The sequence below is a fragment of the Oryza sativa genome, chromosome 4 (assembly GCF_034140825.1).
Source record: "Oryza sativa Japonica Group chromosome 4, ASM3414082v1".
In the NCBI taxonomy this organism is placed as follows: Eukaryota; Viridiplantae; Streptophyta; class Magnoliopsida; order Poales; family Poaceae; genus Oryza; species Oryza sativa.
This window is the reverse complement of record NC_089038.1, coordinates 20186944-20205928: the sequence shown is the minus strand read 5'-3', so window position 1 is coordinate 20205928 and position 18985 is coordinate 20186944. Positions and strand designations below refer to the sequence as shown.

General features: G+C 43.2%; 4 protein-coding genes across 5 annotated transcripts; all 4 read left to right on the top strand.

Moving 5' to 3' along the window:
- Window positions 1-1331: 1331 nt before the first annotated feature.
- LOC4335725 (protein PYRICULARIA ORYZAE RESISTANCE 21-like) lies at window positions 1332-3093 on the top strand. The gene is made up of 3 exons (NM_001402363.1): window positions 1332-1418; window positions 1787-1868; window positions 2005-3093. Exons 2-3 carry the CDS (start codon window positions 1787-1789, stop codon window positions 2721-2723), a joined length of 801 nt encoding a protein of 266 aa, NP_001389292.1. The 5' UTR covers window positions 1332-1418; the 3' UTR covers window positions 2724-3093.
- A 7193-nt stretch (window positions 3094-10286) lies between these two features.
- Window positions 10287-11829, top strand: LOC4335724 (protein PYRICULARIA ORYZAE RESISTANCE 21). Its single transcript, XM_015779578.3, has 2 exons — window positions 10287-10445; window positions 10732-11829. Exons 1-2 carry the CDS (start codon window positions 10364-10366, stop codon window positions 11496-11498), a joined length of 849 nt encoding a protein of 282 aa, XP_015635064.1. The 5' UTR covers window positions 10287-10363; the 3' UTR covers window positions 11499-11829.
- A 3234-nt stretch (window positions 11830-15063) lies between these two features.
- LOC107278200 (protein PYRICULARIA ORYZAE RESISTANCE 21) lies at window positions 15064-16865 on the top strand. Of its 2 annotated transcripts, XM_066310133.1 has the most exons (3): window positions 15064-15120; window positions 15236-15356; window positions 15507-16865. In XM_066310133.1, exons 2-3 carry the CDS (start codon window positions 15275-15277, stop codon window positions 16133-16135), a joined length of 711 nt encoding a protein of 236 aa, XP_066166230.1. In that variant the 5' UTR covers window positions 15064-15120; window positions 15236-15274; the 3' UTR covers window positions 16136-16865. The 2 variants fall into 2 exon arrangements, with proteins under 2 accessions (XP_066166230.1, XP_025880409.2); XM_026024624.2 differs by lacking the exon at window positions 15064-15120 and having other exon boundaries at window positions 15149-15356.
- Window positions 16866-17693: 828 nt separating this feature from the next.
- Window positions 17694-18830, top strand: LOC4335723 (protein PYRICULARIA ORYZAE RESISTANCE 21). The gene is made up of 2 exons (XM_015779342.3): window positions 17694-17871; window positions 18014-18830. Exons 1-2 carry the CDS (start codon window positions 17790-17792, stop codon window positions 18607-18609), a joined length of 678 nt encoding a protein of 225 aa, XP_015634828.1. The 5' UTR covers window positions 17694-17789; the 3' UTR covers window positions 18610-18830.
- Window positions 18831-18985: the final 155 nt, after the last annotated feature.

Sequence of the window (18985 nt, the reverse complement as noted above, 5' to 3'; positions counted from 1 at the left end):
CAATCTATAGCGCTAGACAAGAAAGCGAAAGCTAAACCCATATTTATTACCGTAATGTTGCAAACTTAATATTACCTGCAATAGACATGCCCTAACATGGTTTCAGGACCACAAACCAGAGCTCTAAAATTCCGAGCACATGTTCAGAATATATATACATTTTTAATTCCCTTCTATACTACTCCAACTTACCTCTATGGAGGTAAGAGGCTAAAATTGAAACTAGATAACTGAATGTTCTTATATTTTTCCTAATAAAAATATAATTGCTCCTTTCATTTAATACTTATATCACAACATGTAGCCATATGAGCCAAAACTGTATTAGCCATATTTTAGCGAATAAGGCTCAATGCGATTCTGTGTCTGAGCTCTGGCCTGAAAATTCTTGTAACTTTATCTCACATATGGTGTGTGAGGAAGCTTCTCATGAGTAATATATTCCCTATTTCCCCGCAAAAAAAAAAACTTATATCACAACAAAAATGGAAAAGACCAACACTGAGTATTGTAGAAGCTAGTACTTTTGGCAAATGTGCCCGAAGATCCCCAAAACAGTTTGTGGCATAATTCAGAAGATTGTTAGCTCAGAAATCATTTCAGACTAGGATATTGCCGACACATCAGAGTTCTCGTGTAATCACGAAGCAAGGAACTGTACAGTGCAGTGATGATATACAACTATAGGAGAGGACGAACTGATACTGACGGATGCTGTGTGTAAAATATCTCTGTAAAATCAGGAATACTGGGAGACTGATTGGATGATAGGTTTATACGGTCACAATCATCTCGTTAAACACACTTTTCATTAAAGAGGAATTACCAAATACAGTAATTGATTCGACGGTGCCGCGAGAAATGTGCTATATATAAATGCTCACCTATATTTGGGCAGATTAGTTAATTTCAGGAATTTTCCACAGAGAAAGCTAAATGAGTGCTAAATGAGTCGCATTGCGTACTACTACAAGGGTCCAAACAGAAATTGATATCTGAAATTAGCTTTTCTTAAGATAACAATGATATTTTTTTTTATTGAAGCACAAGGTGTGCCTGAAATCGAATTCTGAAAGGTATTCTTATTTTTCAGAGGAAAATGTACAGTGGTACCATTCTGAAAGCTAATTGAGAGATGACAAGGCGTGAGAAGGACCAAACTGTCCTATATACATGTGGTCATTTTCCATCTCTTGCAATAGGTTATCAAGACCCCTCCTGAAACATGGACCGTCCAGATGCGATCCGACGGACGAAAAAAACCAATGGCAGAATATTTCAGGCTCTGGCATATCCAAACATAAATAAGTAACATAAGGTTCAGCTCTGCTCCATCCATGCATCGCCTCCATTATTCATGCTTCGATTCTCCATGCTTTCCTCTACTGCTCATTGGTAACATTCGGCAAATTTGACAGGTGAGCTCAGTATTTTAAATCTTAATGTAGTACTTTGGTGTGCTAATCTTTGCTCTGTTCAAAAGAGAATTCTGGTTTCTTTGCTATTTTGAAAAGAGAATTTTCGTTACAGGACTTCAACTTCCATAATACTTTTTTTTATAATTAAGGCATGATATATATCTTCTTTCTGAATTCCACGGGAATTGCACTTTTTCCTGAGAAATTTGTAAAGAGCATGCCTGTTAATTGCAAGGGGCCCCTAACTCTGTTATGAGAAAAGAGAACTATATAAGATGCTCAATAAGCACCTCTTTTTTTTTTTCTGTTAACTGACCAAAGCCTGTCTATCTGCATTTTTTTTTGTTTTTTGTTTTTCTTGTGTGCAGATGGGTATATTGGTCATCTTGGTGGACCTGCAATGCTGCCGCTGCGATGCCAAGATCAGGAAGGTCCTGGGCTGCCTTGAAGGTATAATAAATTCTGCCCGAATCGTCCATGTTTGATTGAATTTTCAAGGCTAATCAGCAGTGTTCCTGCTCAATTGGGAGCAAAACCTCTGTTAAAAAGGGTGTGTTTGAATGAATATAATTGAATATGAACGCAGAGGAGTACTGCATCGAGAAGGTGGAGTACGACGTGAAGAACAACAGGGTGATCGTGCGCGGGAAGTTCGACCCGGAGAAGCTGTGCAAGAAGATCTGGTGCAAGGCCGGCAAGATCATCAAGGAGATCCTCATCGTCGACGTCTGGCCGCCGCCGCTGCCGCAGCCGCCGCCGCCGTGCAAGCCGCCGCCGTGCGAGAAGCCTCCGGAGGACTGCAAGCCCAAGCCCTGCCATTGCTGCAGCTGCGAGAAGCCCAAGCCCAAGCCCAAGCCCTGCCACTGCGAGAAGCCCAAGCCCTGTCACTGCGAGAAGCCCAAGCCATGCGAGAAGCCGCCGCCGTGCAAGCCGGAGGAGCCGCCGAAGCCGCCGCCGGAGAAGCCGCCGCCGAAGCCGGAGTGCAAGCTGGTGCCGTACCCTTACCCGGTGCCGTACCCGTACGCCGGGCAGTGGTGCTGCCCAAAGCCTGAGCCGCCGAAGCCGCCGCCGGAGCCACCGAAGGAGCCGGAGCCGCCGAAGCCGTGCGGGTGCTCGCACGCCTTCGTGTGCGTCTGCAAGCCGGCGCCGCCGCCGCCGCCGCCGTGCGGGTGCTCGGGGGGCCACGGGAACTGCGGCTGCGGCATCAGGCCGTGGCCGCCGCAGGTGTGGCCGCCGCCGCCCGTCTGCCCGCCGCCGCCGTGGTGCTACACCGAGGACAACGCCAACGCCTGCTCCATCATGTGATGGCCGGCCGGCGGTCGGCGTCGATCACGATCATCTCTGCTGCTTAATTTCCTTGCTTGCTACTACCTCTGCTCCTTTCCTTGCCTCGGAAATCGGAATAAATTAAACACGAGGCTGATCGATGTGTTTGTAATTAATCCATGGTGTTTGTGTTGTGTGCTGTGTGGGCTGTATAATAATTAATTACAGTATGTTCATGTAAATTTGTTTGTTTGTTTGTTTATGTTGTTCGATATGTATAATTATGTACAATAATTAATCGTGGAGAGGCTCACTAAACTCATAAACTGTAGAGTATCTTGGCTGTAAAAGTGTGGCAATTTATCTTTTTCTTGTGTTAGCATTGGCTACAAATAGTTTTTGGCCGTCTTTTCTCTTCGTTTCTCCCCTTCTTTATGAGATTAATTGTGTGCTGACCTAGATCAAATTATAGCGCGCTGACCTAGTTTTATTGTAACTGCTCTTATGGATGTCTGCTAACACCATCAAACATGATTACCGTGGTATATTTGTCTTAATTACTACTAACTAGGACTACCTAGGGGCACCCTTGCATATGTTTTTTTTTCGAACGACCAGATAGATTTGAGTCATTTGACTAGCGTTATATTAATAGGAGGGAAAAAAAATACAAAGTACAAATATCCAACAGGCCGAGAAAAGAGAAAAAAAACTGTACATGCCTACGTGCAAACAAGATTGCACGAAGCTCTCCTCACTCCTCATGGCAACATTCTCCCAATGTGTTTAGCATCGAAAATACCCCACCAACCTCGTCTTGGATGTGACTGGTCATTTGGTGTATTGTCGCCTCCTTTTCCCTCTGAAGATTCTTACGTTCCATTCCTTCCAAATTTCCTAGGCGATGAGCAAGAAAAGAGATCTGAGCCCTTTTTGTTTAGTTACTTCCAAGTCGCTTGTTCCTTGTGTCCACCAATGCAAGAGGTTTCTACTGTCATTCCATTTCAGAATAAGCCAATTGAGAACTCCAAACCAGATTTACTTCGAAACCAGGCATTCGAACATAAGGTGGTCGACAATGTCGAGATTCCGGATTAGCAGAGTTATTTGGTTTGAGAGTCACATTCCTACAACCAATAGAAAACCATCCTATGGACCATTTAGATAGTGTCCTAGTATTTGCTTTTATATTTGCTATAAATATTCTTCCTTTATTGTTTTTGGAGTTCACAAACTTAATAATCAAACTTTGTGATTTTTTAATTTCCATTAACGAATTCAAGGAACCACCTTTATCTCTCATCTTCATTGCACACTACTGATTTCTTTCATCCTTAGGGACATATGGTTGATACGGAGACTGTTTTTCTATCATTATCTAAAAAAAATCTAAGGGGCATATATATATTGTGTTTTCTCTCATTCATGCATTTCGCACTTTTCCCTATTCGTGAAATACCATTTCCCACATGAGTGCAATGTTTCTTCTAGACCTATTTTCGAAATAAATAAAATAAATAAATTCTCTACCTCCAACACTACTGTGGTTCAAAGATACCCTGTTTTTTTTTCTCTTAGCAGTAGACAGTCATAACGTAGGTTACCTATCTATGGGTAGGTTCGAAAGAGCAATATTATATATATAAAAAGAAAGCAAGTGATTACCAATCTGTGTCCATCCTTAACAAAAACATGCCCAGGTTCATGATCATGACTCATGAAAAATCATCATGCTCGATGAGAGCACAATTATTGATTTATTAAGGATCGATGTATGGATGGATAGGCTATGTAGGCTAGTGGTTGTGGTTGGCAAGCAGGCTGAGAGAGAGAGAGAGAGATGGAAGAGAAGAGCTTGCTATGTTTCAGACTTCAGATCAGTGTGGTGATGTGGTCCTAAGACAATATCCTGAACTTATTCAGGACCATACACAATATTTCCATCATATGTATCCATTTAATCCATGTGCATATATATCAAGCCAATGATGGTATGTATGGTCAGTTTGACAAGTGGTGTTGGATTTTAATTTGGACACTGTTGAGTTGAGGCACAAACCAATCCACCATGTACTAGTACTATACAAGGATCCTGAGCCCTATCATCTTTATCGTCATCTTGTGCGGTTCTTGCTTGGAAATTGCAATGAACGATCTAATTGTGTCATAACCGAAGCACAGTTGGCTGAATAACAGCTACATCCTAACTAATCCTATCTGTGGAGTAGGTAGCTCTCGCAATTTCCGTACAGGGATGTACAATAACTCTACTCCCTTTTGCGATTGCACGAGTACTTCAGTTGGTAGTTAGAAGCTAGAAAACACCTAATTTAAAGAGAAAAATGAAGGAATGCTTTTCTTTGGTTGGCTAAAGAGCACCGGCTGATTTGGAGTTTACAAAATGAGAAATGAAGGAATATTGAAGGATTCAATTAGCCCGGCAAGAAATTTCTAACAAAAATAGCTAACTTTTTAGTTCAGACTAACTGGAAAAGTAGCTATATTTTTTATAACAGAGGAAATACATGATAGTAACATAAGTATATTAGATTTTCTAGAGCGGCACGGACAGTCCCTATCTTAGCTTTACCTTCCTTGAGTTAGAAACTACCTGCATCGGTACATCCACTGCATTCTTGATGGGACTGAAAATCACGTAAACATCACATGACACCCGAGATGTCACACAAGAAAAACAACCAACTTTAACGGTTAACCATGTTGACTTAAAAAAAACAGCCACACCAGTAGAAAGAGAAGCGTCGGTTTTTATATTCATAAAATGTGTCGGGATTGTAGCGAGAAGACAAAAGGAGTATTTCTTTTCTCTTACAGAATAACTTTTTTTTAAAAAAAAAAGAAAAGTATAACTACTAATTGTTGATATTGCTCTAGCTAGCATACATGTATGCTGCAGCACAGTACACACACATGGGCTAGCTGGACCAACATCGCTGACAGTCAGTATTCGCTGAGCTTTCCTTCCTTTGCTCCTTCTGTCACCTCGTTTTCAGCCCTCGCCCAATCCGATCTCGACTCGCTACCAACTCGAGCAGCAGTACTCCGGCGATCAAGATGGATGCATCCGCCGGAGGAGAAGGCGCGGCTATCTGGGGTTGACGTCGAGCGCACAGGGACGCGAGAGGACCAATGCAACTCGCCCTCTGCATCGATGGGAACCTGCTGGTTTTTTGGATTTTGCATGTTATTGCATCTCTCTAGCTAGCTTGGCAAATGCACAAGAGGACAGCTATTTGATAGGCATGCCTACTCGATTAATTTGTCTGGGAATCTCTCGCGAGCTCTCCGTGCTGAAACTTTTTAGCACGATTCGATCGATCGTGCTGAAATTTTCTAGGGATGCAAGCGGGACGGACAAGTGGGTTTTTTACCGGCTTATCTTACTTCTAGTTTATTTTTCTCTTTTAAATTTTTAAATTTTGTACGAAAGGGCATGTAGCCTAGTGGTTATAGTGACCTGAGTAGTACCCCAAAGTCTTGAGTTCAAATCTCCTATGGAGCGAATTTCAGATTTGGTTATTTGCGGGGCTAAGTTCCACTGGTGGAGAAATCATCTTTGATCTCCTTACCATCTTTGATCGGTCGACCAGGACTACTCTTCCTTCCTCTCTTCTTTTTGATCGAGCGGGCCGGCCGCCGCACCCTTCCTTCCTCTCTTCTTTTTGGATCGAGCGGGCCGGCCGGGCGGTGCGGCCGCACGGCGGCGGCGCGCAGGGCCGCGCGGCGGGGCGGCGGCCGGCGCGGAGGGCCGTGGGGCGGCGGCCTGCATGGCAGCGGGTGGCGGCGCGCAGGGCCGCGCGACGGCGGGCCGGCTGGCGCGGAGAGGAGGCAGCAGCGGCCAGCCGAGCGGCGCCTCTGTGGTTTCTTTTTTTTTCTTTAAGAATTTGTGATTTATTGCATGATCCTGTGATGTATTTGATTTGTGTGCGATGTGAACTTGTGATGTATTTGCGATGAATTTTGTAGAACTTGTGATGTAATTTGATTTGTGTAATTTTTTTTAGGATTTGCGATGTATTTGATTTATGTGTATAAGTAACTTAAAGATTTGGATGTTACTTTGATTTGGGATTTGGGGATATGCATGCCACTTGATTCAGGAGAAAAAAAAAGAAAGAGGACCATCTGTACTGCTGTTACTCCGTCTTTAGTCCCGGTTGGTAACTCCAACCGGGACTAAAGATCCCTATATTTAGTCCTGGTTGGTGTTACCAACCAGGACTAAAGATCGATCTTTAGTCCCGGTTATTTCACCCGGGACTAAAGATAGCGATCTTTAGTCCCGGATTCGTAGTCCCGGTTGAACAACCGGGACTAAAGGGGGTTACGAACCGGGACTAAAAAGCACTTCTCCACCAGTGTTCCCTATTTCAATGGCTGTATATATCCGGTTGGATGTAGAGGCCAAGTAAAAAATACCCTTCTCTAAAAAAAATGAGAAATGAACTAGCAATCGGGTTTTTATGCGAGTAGCGGGACTATCCACTTGCATCCCTAAAATTTTCTTCTACTCCCTCCTCAGTCGCTTAGATATTTTTCTCTAGTCAAATATTTTCAGGTTTGATCAGATTTATAGAAAAAAAATATAATAATAATTTCAATACAAAACAAATATATTATGAAAATATATTCAATGTTAAATTTAATAAATTAATTTGATTTTATAGATATTGCTGAATTTTTCTATAATTTAGTTTAAATTTGACTATGAAAAAATGAAAGTTTTTTTTTCTTGTCCACGAATGGAGATGATCGGATCAGTAGCTGCCACGGCCACGAGCCCAAAGAGGCTACGACAGCTGCTTGATTGTCTGGATCCGAATATAAGATTTTATTTTTTTAATACAATCGGTAAGTCGCCAATTTTCATTGAATAGAGAAGAGGTAAACCATGAAAAAAAGTAAGCATTTATAAGTTTTGAGGCCACGGCCCTAGCAACCAAATAACAATTGCACTGTCAGCCAGGCAGCAAGATGCCTCACGCCCGCTAGGCTTCACATTTTTACTTTCTCCTTTATCTTAGAGAGTAAATTTAAGGCCGTCACCTCCTTGTGTTGGAAATTCCTCCTGTTTCTCCCATTTAATATTTCCCAGGCCACCAGTAAGGTTAGAGGGCGCAGTGCCTGACACTCCTCTCATGTTTACTGTAGCCTCGCACCACTCATATATCATCGAGGCTGGTTTCCAAATTAAGTGAAGGCCTTAGATGGTCGCAGGCCGTCCAACATGCAATTTCGTGCCGTTCGGCTAGCCTCTGATTGCTAATCTATCCAAAGTCCAAACTCTATTTTGGAGGATCAATCAGGTAAAGTCTTGCACTAGCGTGGCGCCTAGGGCTTCAAACACCAGAACTGAACGCTTGCGTTTGCAACACTCGACAGATTTTAATAACTGTTATTATTCTCAGTCATTCACGGAATTTTGTTTTTTACTGGGTTATTAGTACTCTCTCAGTCCCAAAATAAGCGCAACCATGAGTTTCCGTGTCCAATTTTTATCTTCCGTCTTATTTGAAATTTTTTTATGATTAGTATTTTTATTGTTATTAGATTATAAAACATGAATACATATGTTTTTGCATTTTTTTAAAAAAATATTAAATAAGACGAACGATTAAAGTTGGACACGGAAACTCATGACTGCGATTATTTTAGAACGGAGGGAGTAATTTACTTCGCCTTGTTTTCTTTTACAGAGGCCCAAGGAACAGAAAACCCGAGATGGGCCGAACCTTGGCGCATCAGCCCAAAGCGAGCATGCAGCAGCTCAGCTCGCGGTCTGCGATGACGATGCTAGATTGGGTGGGCCACAGTCAATTAGGCCCAATATAGATTGTCAGTTAGCAAAAGTTAGAATTGGGCTATAAAACACTAGACCCGAACTAAACAAAAACGCATGTATGATGTTTATGTCACCAACGATTTTGCTACAGATTTTTTTTAAAAAAAATCAAATATAAGTACAATATAATTAATGTAATTATTTTGGAACTTGTAGTGCAAATACAACGATTCAACCACTTGAGATTGTTGTACTTCGTGGAGAAGACACCGGAGATGAAGCCGAATGTCATCCAACTTTGAAAAAAGAACTAACAAAAAATTCGTCACCAAACGAGACAGCGAACTCGCGACTGCGCGAGAGTTCGCTTTCCCCCTCAAGCGATTTCGTGCGAGCTAGGAATGCTATCATGTTGCCATTTTTTTTTAATTACACATTACAACGTAGACACTCACAACGTATGTACACTTATCTCTATGAAGACACGCATGCGAACCCTACCCCTATGAAGACTGGGCCGGCCATCCTGGCATGTACACTCACCCCTATATGAAGGCACGCACGCACGCGAACTCTACCCTTATGAAGATTGGGCCGGCCATTCTGGAGATTGACGAAGTCACCATAGACGCATCGCTATCGACAGGTACGTCGCCTACCACTGAAAGCACATAGCCATTAAATCCTGAAAAATTCGCTCACATGGGGAGTTAAACCCAGGATATATAGTGCTACTGAGACTCTTGTAACCATTAGGCTATAAGTCCTTTCGCCTATCATGTTGCCAACTTGCTTGCTCTGCCATGCATCGTACTCACTCCGATTTATATTATAAGACGTTTGATTTTTTTCTTAGTTAAATTCCTTTAGATTTGACTAAATTTATAAAAAAAATAGCAGCATTTAAAACACTAAATTAGTTTCATCGAATATATTTTCAATATGATTTTTTATTGGAAATGTTAGTATTTTTTTTAAAAAATTTGGTCAAATTTAAATAAAGTTCGATTAGGAAAAAAATCAAATGACTTATAATACGAAATGGGGAGGGAGTATATATTTTGATAATATATTTGACATGCAAGAATGCCTTTTACGTCTTGCTGTCGCGGCCATAGATACGCGTACTGACGGAAGAAAAGCTACGACCTCAGGTCACGGCTGTGACAGCTTGCGCCAGTTTGGTTCGGAACAATTTGAGAGGATTAGGGGTAGAATCGCTTAAGATTGGGGAAGAACAGAGAGAAGCAGAGGGTTATGGGGATCTTTGTAGTTCTCGGGAGTTAAATTATACTCCCTCCTTCCGTTTGACACTGTTGACTTTTTTAAATATGTTTGATCATTCATCTTATTCGAAAATTTTTGTGAAATATGTAAAACTATATATATACATAAAAGTATATTTAACAATGAATCAAATGATAGAAAAGAAATTAATAATTACTTAATTTTTTTAATAAGACAAACGGTTAAACATATTTGAAAAGTCAACGGCGTCAAATATTTAGAGATGGAGGCAGTACTACCAGTTTTCATAGTTAAAGCAGTCAATATATTCAGTATTGCGATCGAGTGATAGGAATCAGATTGGACATATAATCGAGGGAGTCCAACCAGACTTCTTTCCACATTATTTTTCAAATATATACATGGCCCCACAACCGGCCCAACAGAACACCACATACTCACACTCTGCCTAGTAAAGTCTAACAATGGTCCTCCGACAACGAATATCATGAACAGAGCATGACACCTCAGCATTTTTTACCTTTCCTCTTCGTCTCCGCACGCGCGGACCCAATACATAAAGCTTTACTCACATCCGCTGCTCCCCATCGCGCCCCCATTCTCTTTCGCCTCCGGTGGCAGATCGACGATGGGTATACTGGTCATCTCGGCCGACCTGAAATGCTGCCGCTGCAAGGAGAAGCTCTCCAAAATCCTCTGTAGCCTGAGAGGTAAGTGCAAATTTATAAATTCTGCTTTTATTTCCGAATTCAACTGCAAATATATATGGACTATGATCCATAGCTAGCTTGCTAGCTTAATTATGTTTTCTGTCTCCCCCAATGCATTGTAAATAAGAGAAATTTTGTGGTACTCGAAAGAGCGAAAGAGTATAGGTATAAAGTTTTACATAGAAAACATGATAGCTCATTATACTTTTTTTAAGTATTGTAAAATTATGATGTAAATAATGTTGTTTTCTTGTTTTGTTTGATGTGTGATCTGTTGCGCGTGCAGACAAGTATGGCATCGAGAAGACGGAGTACGAGGACAAGGACGACAGGGTGATCGTCCGCGGCAACTTCCCCACCGACAAGCTCCGCAGCGTCATCTGGTGCAAGGCCGGCCGCAAGCTCATCCGGGACATCGCCGTCGTTGACGTATGGCCGCCGCCGAAGAAGCCGGAGACAGCTGGTGGCACTACTCCTGCTCCCGCCGTTGCGAATCCTCCGCCCGCCGCAACGGTCGCCGCTACGCCGCCCAAAGTTGATGGCGCCGGTAATAAGGGGGAGAAGCAGCCGAAGACGACGACGCCACCGCCGCCGCCGCCGGTGCCGCTGCCGTACCCGTGGCCGCCGTGCTACTACCCCCCGATGCAGCATTGCCAGACCTCCTCCACTACGTGGACGGGGAGCTGCCCGACGCAGTGCCACTGCTGCCCCAAGCCGCCGCCGCCGGAGACGAAGACGAAGGCGTGCGAGTACTGCTCGCGCGACCACTGCCACGGCGGCTGCAAGATCACCCCGCCGCCGCCGCCGCCGAGCCGATGCGGCGGCTGTGACCACGCGGACTGTGGCGGCTGGTGCGGCGGCCAGCCGCCGATCAACTGCCCGCCGCCGCCGCCGCCGAGCCGGTGCGGCGGCTGTGGCCACGGCGACTGTGGCGGCTGGTGCGGCGGCCACAGGCCGCCGATCAACTGCCCGGCGCCGCCGCCGCCGTGCTGCCAGCAGCAGCCGTGGGGCGGAGGCTGTCAGTACGACGAGAACGCGTGCTCCGTCATGTGATTTTTGAGCGGTAATTAATTTGCCTCGGAAATCGGAATGAATAAATTAACGCACGACGTTGATGTTAATCCGGCGTTGTGTCCGTGGCGCTCTGTGGTGTGTAAATCTAAGTGAGTTGAATATCATTACAACACATTCATTATTAGTATTGTGGCAGCCAACTGCCTACAAGAATAATGTTTGTGCTTAAAAATTAAAACCATGTAGTTTCTTGTCTATATTTGACATGTGTAATTAGTTTGTTGTGTATGTTTGGCACGTATATGTAATTTGTTTTGTCTATAATTGACATATTTCATATGTAATTAAAGTCGAATATAATTATCTCTTTTCTCTATTTCTTCTTTTGGACTCTAAACATCAGCCCTTATGCTACGTTATATTTAGACTTTGAGGAGCTTGAGATCTTAAAAAGCAACTATTTGGAATATGAAAAGGTTGTGTTTCCTATATTCTGTTTTTTTCTTACGTCACTATATATTCTTATAATTTGGATCTGTTTGGCAGGGCTCTAGCTTTCAATACCATATTTCTTAATTCCAGAGCTGAATCAAACACTTTCAGCTCGACCTAAAATGAGAATGAAGCTGGGTAAAATGATCTGAAAAAACGAACTAGAAGAGTGGAGCTGTGTTCGGGTCTCTTCATAATTTCACTCTAGACTTTGTTCTTGGAGTTAAATTTAAGAATTGCAGCCTTATCAAATAAACCTAAGAATCTAAATTCTTTGGAGAGCCCAAAATTGTAGAAGTTGTAGTTGCTACAGTCTCTTAAACATCGCCTTACTACTGGTCAACCATTTCTCATTGGCACATATATTTACCAGTGCAACTACATATATACTATATCTGTGTGTCCTTTTTATTTTAATTAAATTATAATAAAATCGATTCTAGAAAAGGCTAACGAATTGTACAAAAATCAACTTGCTAGATATGAATTCATTTTGAGTAAAAACAACTGGCGCATTCCGAGCAATTTTGAACTGCTCCCACTAAATGAGCTTTATATATCCCTTATCAAAAACTACAGAGATTTAATTTAGCCGTACAGCAATGCATACTCTCCAAACTCCACCCAATCTCCACTAACAGATAGCAGCTTTGTTTAACAGTAGGTAAGGCATGCATAGAGTGGTTGATAACATCACAATGTCACATTGATCTGAACAAAACAAGGGCAGATTCAGAGAAAAGATCAGTCTGAAACAACAAGTGGATCACCAAATGGTTGTCCATCCTACTTTATGTTTAAACCTAGATTAGGACTGATCATCAGTCATGAGGATCAATTAGAAAATGCCTAATTATGCTAGGACCGATGGACAGATAATCTCTACATTGTGTAGGTTAGTGGTGGCCAGGTCGATCAGTAGCGGGCAAGCTAAGATCAAACCAAATTAAACACACTGCATAGTGTCGTCATTTTGAGGGTAACTAGTGTTTATTTTGGATCCACACTACTTTTAGTTGCTGATATATGCCTCAACTCCAATCATGCGAGCACTATATGTATGAATGATTAGTAGGTAAGTAAGAGTTCTTCGGTGTGATGCATGCTTGGATTGACAATTATATTTTTTAGACTAATTATATTATTCAGTCTTTCTCTAACTGTACAGATGGAATACTGACCGGGATGCAACTATATATATGTAGGAAAGTCCGAGTGGGTGATGGTCCAATGGAAGGGTTAGTGCATAGCATCTATGAAACAACCTAGGACAAACAACTTTCTGACATGCTACAGGTTGGCGTCTGGGTTAGAAATTTTCGAAAGCACATCTATCTTGATGTCTTAACAAATTAATTCATGTTTGAGTTATATATGTATGGATTGGGTGCACCAGAAGCACTACCAACAACAGAGATCTAAGATACTAACGCGCATGCTGCAATTTGTGAGACCTAAGCAACAAAGTCGAACCGAATTTTATTTCAACTTTGCTAACTAACTGATGAAGGCTATTAATTTGATCCAACTATATTGAGCACATGGACTGCAGGAAGAAAGGAAGCTGCATGAGCTATATAGAAAGAAGGGGAGGCCTAGCTACAAGAGAAAATTGTTTTTATAGTGATGCAATCCTCGCCAAGTCCGAAATGCCTTTGGCTGGGAAACTGTTTTGATCTCTCGAGAAAATGTCTCCTTGTTTGTTTAAAAACCATTCAAATAGTTAGAAACAACATTTAAAAAATTGACAACATATCTATATAGCAATGTATAAAATTATAGGTGCAAATTCAACTTACACATTAAGATATATAAAAAATGATAAATTTAGCATATGAATAGTAGTGATACTATTATACCTGAATTTATCTTTTTTTCTCTCAATATATAGGTCAAAATTGAACACGATTTTCGGTGGAGTGATAGATATCGCTGCACTCTATATTGTCAATGTTTTTCAAAATAATTTATAACTATTTGCGTTGAATTAAAAAAAAGTACACGAAGGGACATCTCCTTGAAGGGTTGGCTGCTAGTCTGCGCCTTAATGGTCGATGCTCTCTTTCAACATGACATACCCAGAGCTTTTTGAAAAGAGGAAAATGATCTAGGAAAGACTACACTATGCATCGAAGCTCGAAAACATTAGCCATTCACAAAATTCAACAAAAATAGTTAATATTTATGTCAATATTGCAACCTTCGATAATCATATTATCACATTCTAAAGCCAGGGTGGCTTGCCTTACTACACATTCCTAGTGTGTCAATAAGCTAACCATTTTATCCTTGTCATTGTTCTGCCCTCCTCCAAGCTTGTGCTTGGTTGTTAATTAGTACCACCATCACCACCTCTAACTCCAATCTATCGCTATTCCGATATATGTGGTGCCCTAAAACACCTAATGAGTTCCACCAAGTATGAAGCAATTAATACAAAGGACGTATACTCGGTGGCATGAGCTAACTAGAGACTAGGGAATCTAAACAAGGGAAAAGGGAAGGAAGATAACAAAAAAAAAAGTAAGTGGGCGATTCATAGTGCCAATGCGCGGTAGAGGGAGGTGGTGCATGGGAGCCTTGGACAACGATGGCTGAAGGGTCATGGAGGAGAGTGGGAAGGCTAGTGTAGGGTTAGAGTCTATAGAGCTACATGACCATTAATTAGAGCAACCCAAGCTATCGAAAAGTGGTTTACGTTCAAGAAAAATACAGTAGTTAGCAAATATATTATGAAAAAGAATAGTTGAATGCATGATTGCTAACTATTTTCATAGAAACACTTATTTTATTAGCGAATTCATGATAGCCAATAACATGCCACGTTCAATGTTGTGTGAGTTCCACTACTGATAACGTAAATCGACTGCGTAAGCCGATATACGTAGCTAGATATCTGGGAAGGTCGATTTTACGATTTCTCGCAGCGAAAAGCTATCTTGCATGATTCGCACCAAACAAAGTTATCAAGAAAAAATCAATCTTGAGAAAAATACATATAACTACAAGAAAACCATTAGCCAACTAGAAGATTAAGAACCCAAAGAGGACAAGGCGTGACAAGGACCAAACTGTCCTATATAGCAACCTGCAGTCCCTTTTCCATCTCTTTGCTGTCGGCACCGCAGAGACGCGATCGGACGGTCGAGAGAAACACGACTTCAGCCTTGTGAGAGCCCTCATACGAATATTACCCCCAAAAACAGCATAAGTAACGGCAATAGGGTTCAGTTCTGCTGCTCCATCTCCTCCATTTCTAACTAACCAGCTTTCTCTCTTCCTAGCTTGCTCCCCTGCTCGATCACTGGCAGTGACTGATCACAATGGCTATACTCGTGATCACGGTTAACATGCAATGCTGCCGCTGCAAAGAGAAGATCGACAAGATCCTCAACTGCCTGAGATGTATATATGCACCTAACTTGATTCTTCTTTTTAATTTCGGTTTCTGAAACTGCAACTCTGCAAACTAAGAGCAAGAGTTTCTGAATTCTTTTTCTGAATGTACGTACATGTGTTGATTTGTCTGTCTGATCGATGGATGATTCGATGCAGGTAAGCATTGCATCGAGAAGATCGAGTACGAGGGCGAGAAGGTGATCGTCCGGGGAGGCTTCTGCGCGGAGGAGCTCCGCAAGTGCATCTGGCGCAAGGCCGGATGCAAGGTCATCGTCAGCATCGTCATCGTCGAGTTGTGGCCGCCGCCGAAGCCGAAGCCGGTGGAGGTCAACGTCAGCGTCAAGACCGAGGTCACCGCGGAGGCCAAGGCCGCCGCCGAGGCGGCCGCCAGGGCCGCCGTCGCCGTCGTCATCAAGGAGAGGGGGCTGCAGCAGCACTGCGGCGGCAAGCCGCCGGGGTGCAAGATGGTGCCGTTCCCGTACCCGGTGCCATACCCCGTGCCCTGCAAGTGCTGCCCGCCACCGCCGCCGCCGCCATGCCCGCAGCGGCCCTGCTCGCCGCCGCCGTGCCCCCGGCCGCCGCCTCCATGCCCGCAGCGGTCCTGCTCGCCGCCGCCGTGCCCGCGGCCCTGCTCGCCGCCGCCGTGTCCGCGGCCGCCGTGCCCGCCGCCGCCGCAGCATTTCTGCCAGCAGCGGCACTGCTCGTCGCAGTGGGGCGGCAGCTGCAACTGCAACGTGAACGTCATGGTGTGCGAGCAGGAGGTTGGTCCATGCTCCGTCATGTGATCGATCGATCGATCGGACAGTACAGTCTGAATTGAAATCGGAATAAACGCCACACGCCGATGTTTATATTTGGCGAAATTTGGTACGAGACATGCATCCTAGATTGATTTGTGGTATCTGATGTAGGGCGCTTTAGAAATGTGGTTTTGCCATAGCACATTCTGGATTTGGTGGTAATTTTCTAAAAAATAAGCCAGTTTGAACTCAACAAATTTGTTTGAATTCAGCTTTTTTTTCCAGTTTTTTTATTGAAATTTCCATTCTATCTCAATCGTCTAAAAAAAAATCTTCAATAAAGCTGGATTGAGCATGCAATTTGAAATGAGTGTAAAAGCATCCTTTTTGCAATTTGAAATGAGTGTAAAAGCATCCTTTTTTGAAATTAAATTCTCTAGCAGTTGAAGCCAAAAATGATAAAATAATGGTTATAGTGTTTTTAGCAAATTATCACCAAACCGGAGTGTCCAATGGCAAAAGACAATGTTTCTGGAGTGTCCTAAGGTAAATGGCCACAAATCTATGATGCATGTACTGTAGTAAATTTTACCATGTTTATTCTGGCATTGTTTGTGTGGACTGGTGGTGTGCTCTGTATACTGCGTGGAATATGGTCACAAAATCATACAGTGCCAGCTAGCCAAAACTGTGTACAAGAATCTTTGTGTTAAATCTTGTAATTTCTTGTCTATATATATTACATATGCATGCAATTGGCTGTGTAAATTTGACATGTATTTTGTCCAATGTGATGAATTATCAACCAATGCATCAATAAGAGGCAAGAGTACTTTAACTTCCTCATGCCATGGGGATTATTTGGAAGTCAAAAACCATAAAATTTATTTGTTAAGTTGTCAACAGTGCTAATTTACTTGAATTTTACTCGTGCTACAATAATCACATTGAAAATCCACAAAATCAGGCAAGCCTATATATGCTCTCCTCCCCTTCCCTTCGCCATTGTTTAAAAGAATTTCGAAGGATTACAATCCTTAAGAAAATTAAAGAAAATAAAGAGTACGATTAGACAATAACATGCCCGATTCAACATTGCATGAGTTCCACTGCTGATTACATTGGCAGATTACGTAGGTGATATGTAACTACATATATATCTGGGAGGTCAATTTCACGATCATGTGAGTTCCACTTGCTTTTGATTGCATAGGCCGATATATGTAACTGTACATATATCTGGGAGATCAATTTTCACGATTGTGTGAGTTTCACGGTTGATTACATACTCTGATTACGTAGGCCGATATACGTAACAACATACCTGGGAGGTCGATTTCATGATTTATTTTTTTTACAGTGAAAGCTATCTTGCATGATTTGCACTAAAAGAAAGTTCTCAACAAAAAGGATCAATTGTGAATAAAATATATGCAATAATAAAGAAAACCATCAGCCAACTATGAGAATGGAGATATAAGAAATTAAAGAGGACAGGGCGTGAAAAGGATCAAACTGTCCTATGTACCAACTGCAGTCCCTTTTCCATCTCTCTTTGCTGTCGGCACCGTAGAGGCACGATCGATCGGACGGACCAAACGCGAGGCCTTCAGCCTCAATAAGTAACTCGATAGGGTTCAGCTCTGCTGCTCCATCATATCTCCTCCATAATTCTAACCACCATCTCGATCAAGCAACGATGGCTATACTTGTGATCACGGTGAACATGCAATGCTGCCGCTGCAAGGAGAAGATCGACAAGATCCTCAACTGCCTCAGATGTATACTACACACCCAACTTGATTCGATCTCCTTTTAATTTCTGTTTCTGAAACTGCATCTCTGCAAACTAAGATCAAGAGTTTCTGAATTCTTTTTCTGAATGTACCTGTGTTGATTTGTCTGTCTGTCTGATCGATGCAGGCAAGCATTGCATCGAGAAGATCGAGTACGAGGGCGAGAAGGTGATCGTCCGGGGAAGCTTCTGCGCGGAGGAGCTCCGCACGTGCATCTGGCGCAAGGCCGGCTGCAAGATCATCGTCAGCATCGTCATCGTCGAGGTGTGGCCGCCGCCGCCGCCGGCGGTCACCGTCAATGTCAAGGCCGACGTCACCGCCACGGCCGTCGCCGCGGCGGAGGCGGCGGCGAAGGCCACCGCGGAGGCCTTCATCATGGTGGAGAGGGAGCACTGCAACAAGCAGCCGCCGGCGTGCAAGATGGTGCCGTTCCCGTACCCGGTGCCCTACCCGGTGCCGTGCAACAAGACGGCGACGGACAAGCCTAAGCCGTGCTGCGGCGGCTGCGTGCCTCCGCCGCCGCGGTGCAAGTGCGGCGTCGACGGCTGCGGCGGCGGCTGTTCAGGAGGACACGGCGGGGAATGCGGGGGCGGCGGCGGCGGCTGCAAGAAGCCCTGCTGTTCGCCGCCGCCGTGCCCGTGGCAGCCCGTCTGCCCGCCGCCGCCGTGCGGCGGCGGCGGCTACGTCGTCTATGAGCAGCCGGAGGGATGCTCTGTCATGTGATCGAACAGCTGCCGTACGTGCCTCGGAAATCGGAATAATTAAACGCGTTAATTACTTATGTCTGGTGTGGTATTTTTTTCTTAATTAAATCATGTAATTTTATTAATTGTCTATATTACTACACATGTAATTTGTTGTGTGTATACAGTATATACATGTATGTAATTTGTTGTCTATATATTTGACATGTATATATATTTTGCTCAACCAGTTCCAGCTAAGAGGCAAGAGTGCTGATGAGTGCAACTACTGCATGGGGGTTATTTTGAAGCCAACAACCCTAAAATTTATTTGCTAAAGCGGGAAACAGTGCTAAATTTACTTAAATTTTACTCAAACTACAATAGTTGCAATAGAAATAAAATCAGGGGAGGGC

Coding starts and splice junctions, on each gene's coding strand:
- LOC4335725 (NM_001402363.1), top strand. CDS start 1,787: ATGGGTATATTGGTCATCTTGGTGGACCTGCAATGCTGCCGCTGCGAT. Junction 1,869..2,004: donor GGTCCTGGGCTGCCTTGAAG/GTATAATAAATT, acceptor ATATGAACGCAG/AGGAGTACTGCATCGAGAAG.
- LOC4335724 (XM_015779578.3), top strand. CDS start 10,364: ATGGGTATACTGGTCATCTCGGCCGACCTGAAATGCTGCCGCTGCAAG. Junction 10,446..10,731: donor AATCCTCTGTAGCCTGAGAG/GTAAGTGCAAAT, acceptor TTGCGCGTGCAG/ACAAGTATGGCATCGAGAAG.
- LOC107278200 (XM_066310133.1), top strand. CDS start 15,275: ATGGCTATACTCGTGATCACGGTTAACATGCAATGCTGCCGCTGCAAA. Junction 15,357..15,506: donor GATCCTCAACTGCCTGAGAT/GTATATATGCAC, acceptor GATTCGATGCAG/GTAAGCATTGCATCGAGAAG.
- LOC4335723 (XM_015779342.3), top strand. CDS start 17,790: ATGGCTATACTTGTGATCACGGTGAACATGCAATGCTGCCGCTGCAAG. Junction 17,872..18,013: donor GATCCTCAACTGCCTCAGAT/GTATACTACACA, acceptor TGATCGATGCAG/GCAAGCATTGCATCGAGAAG.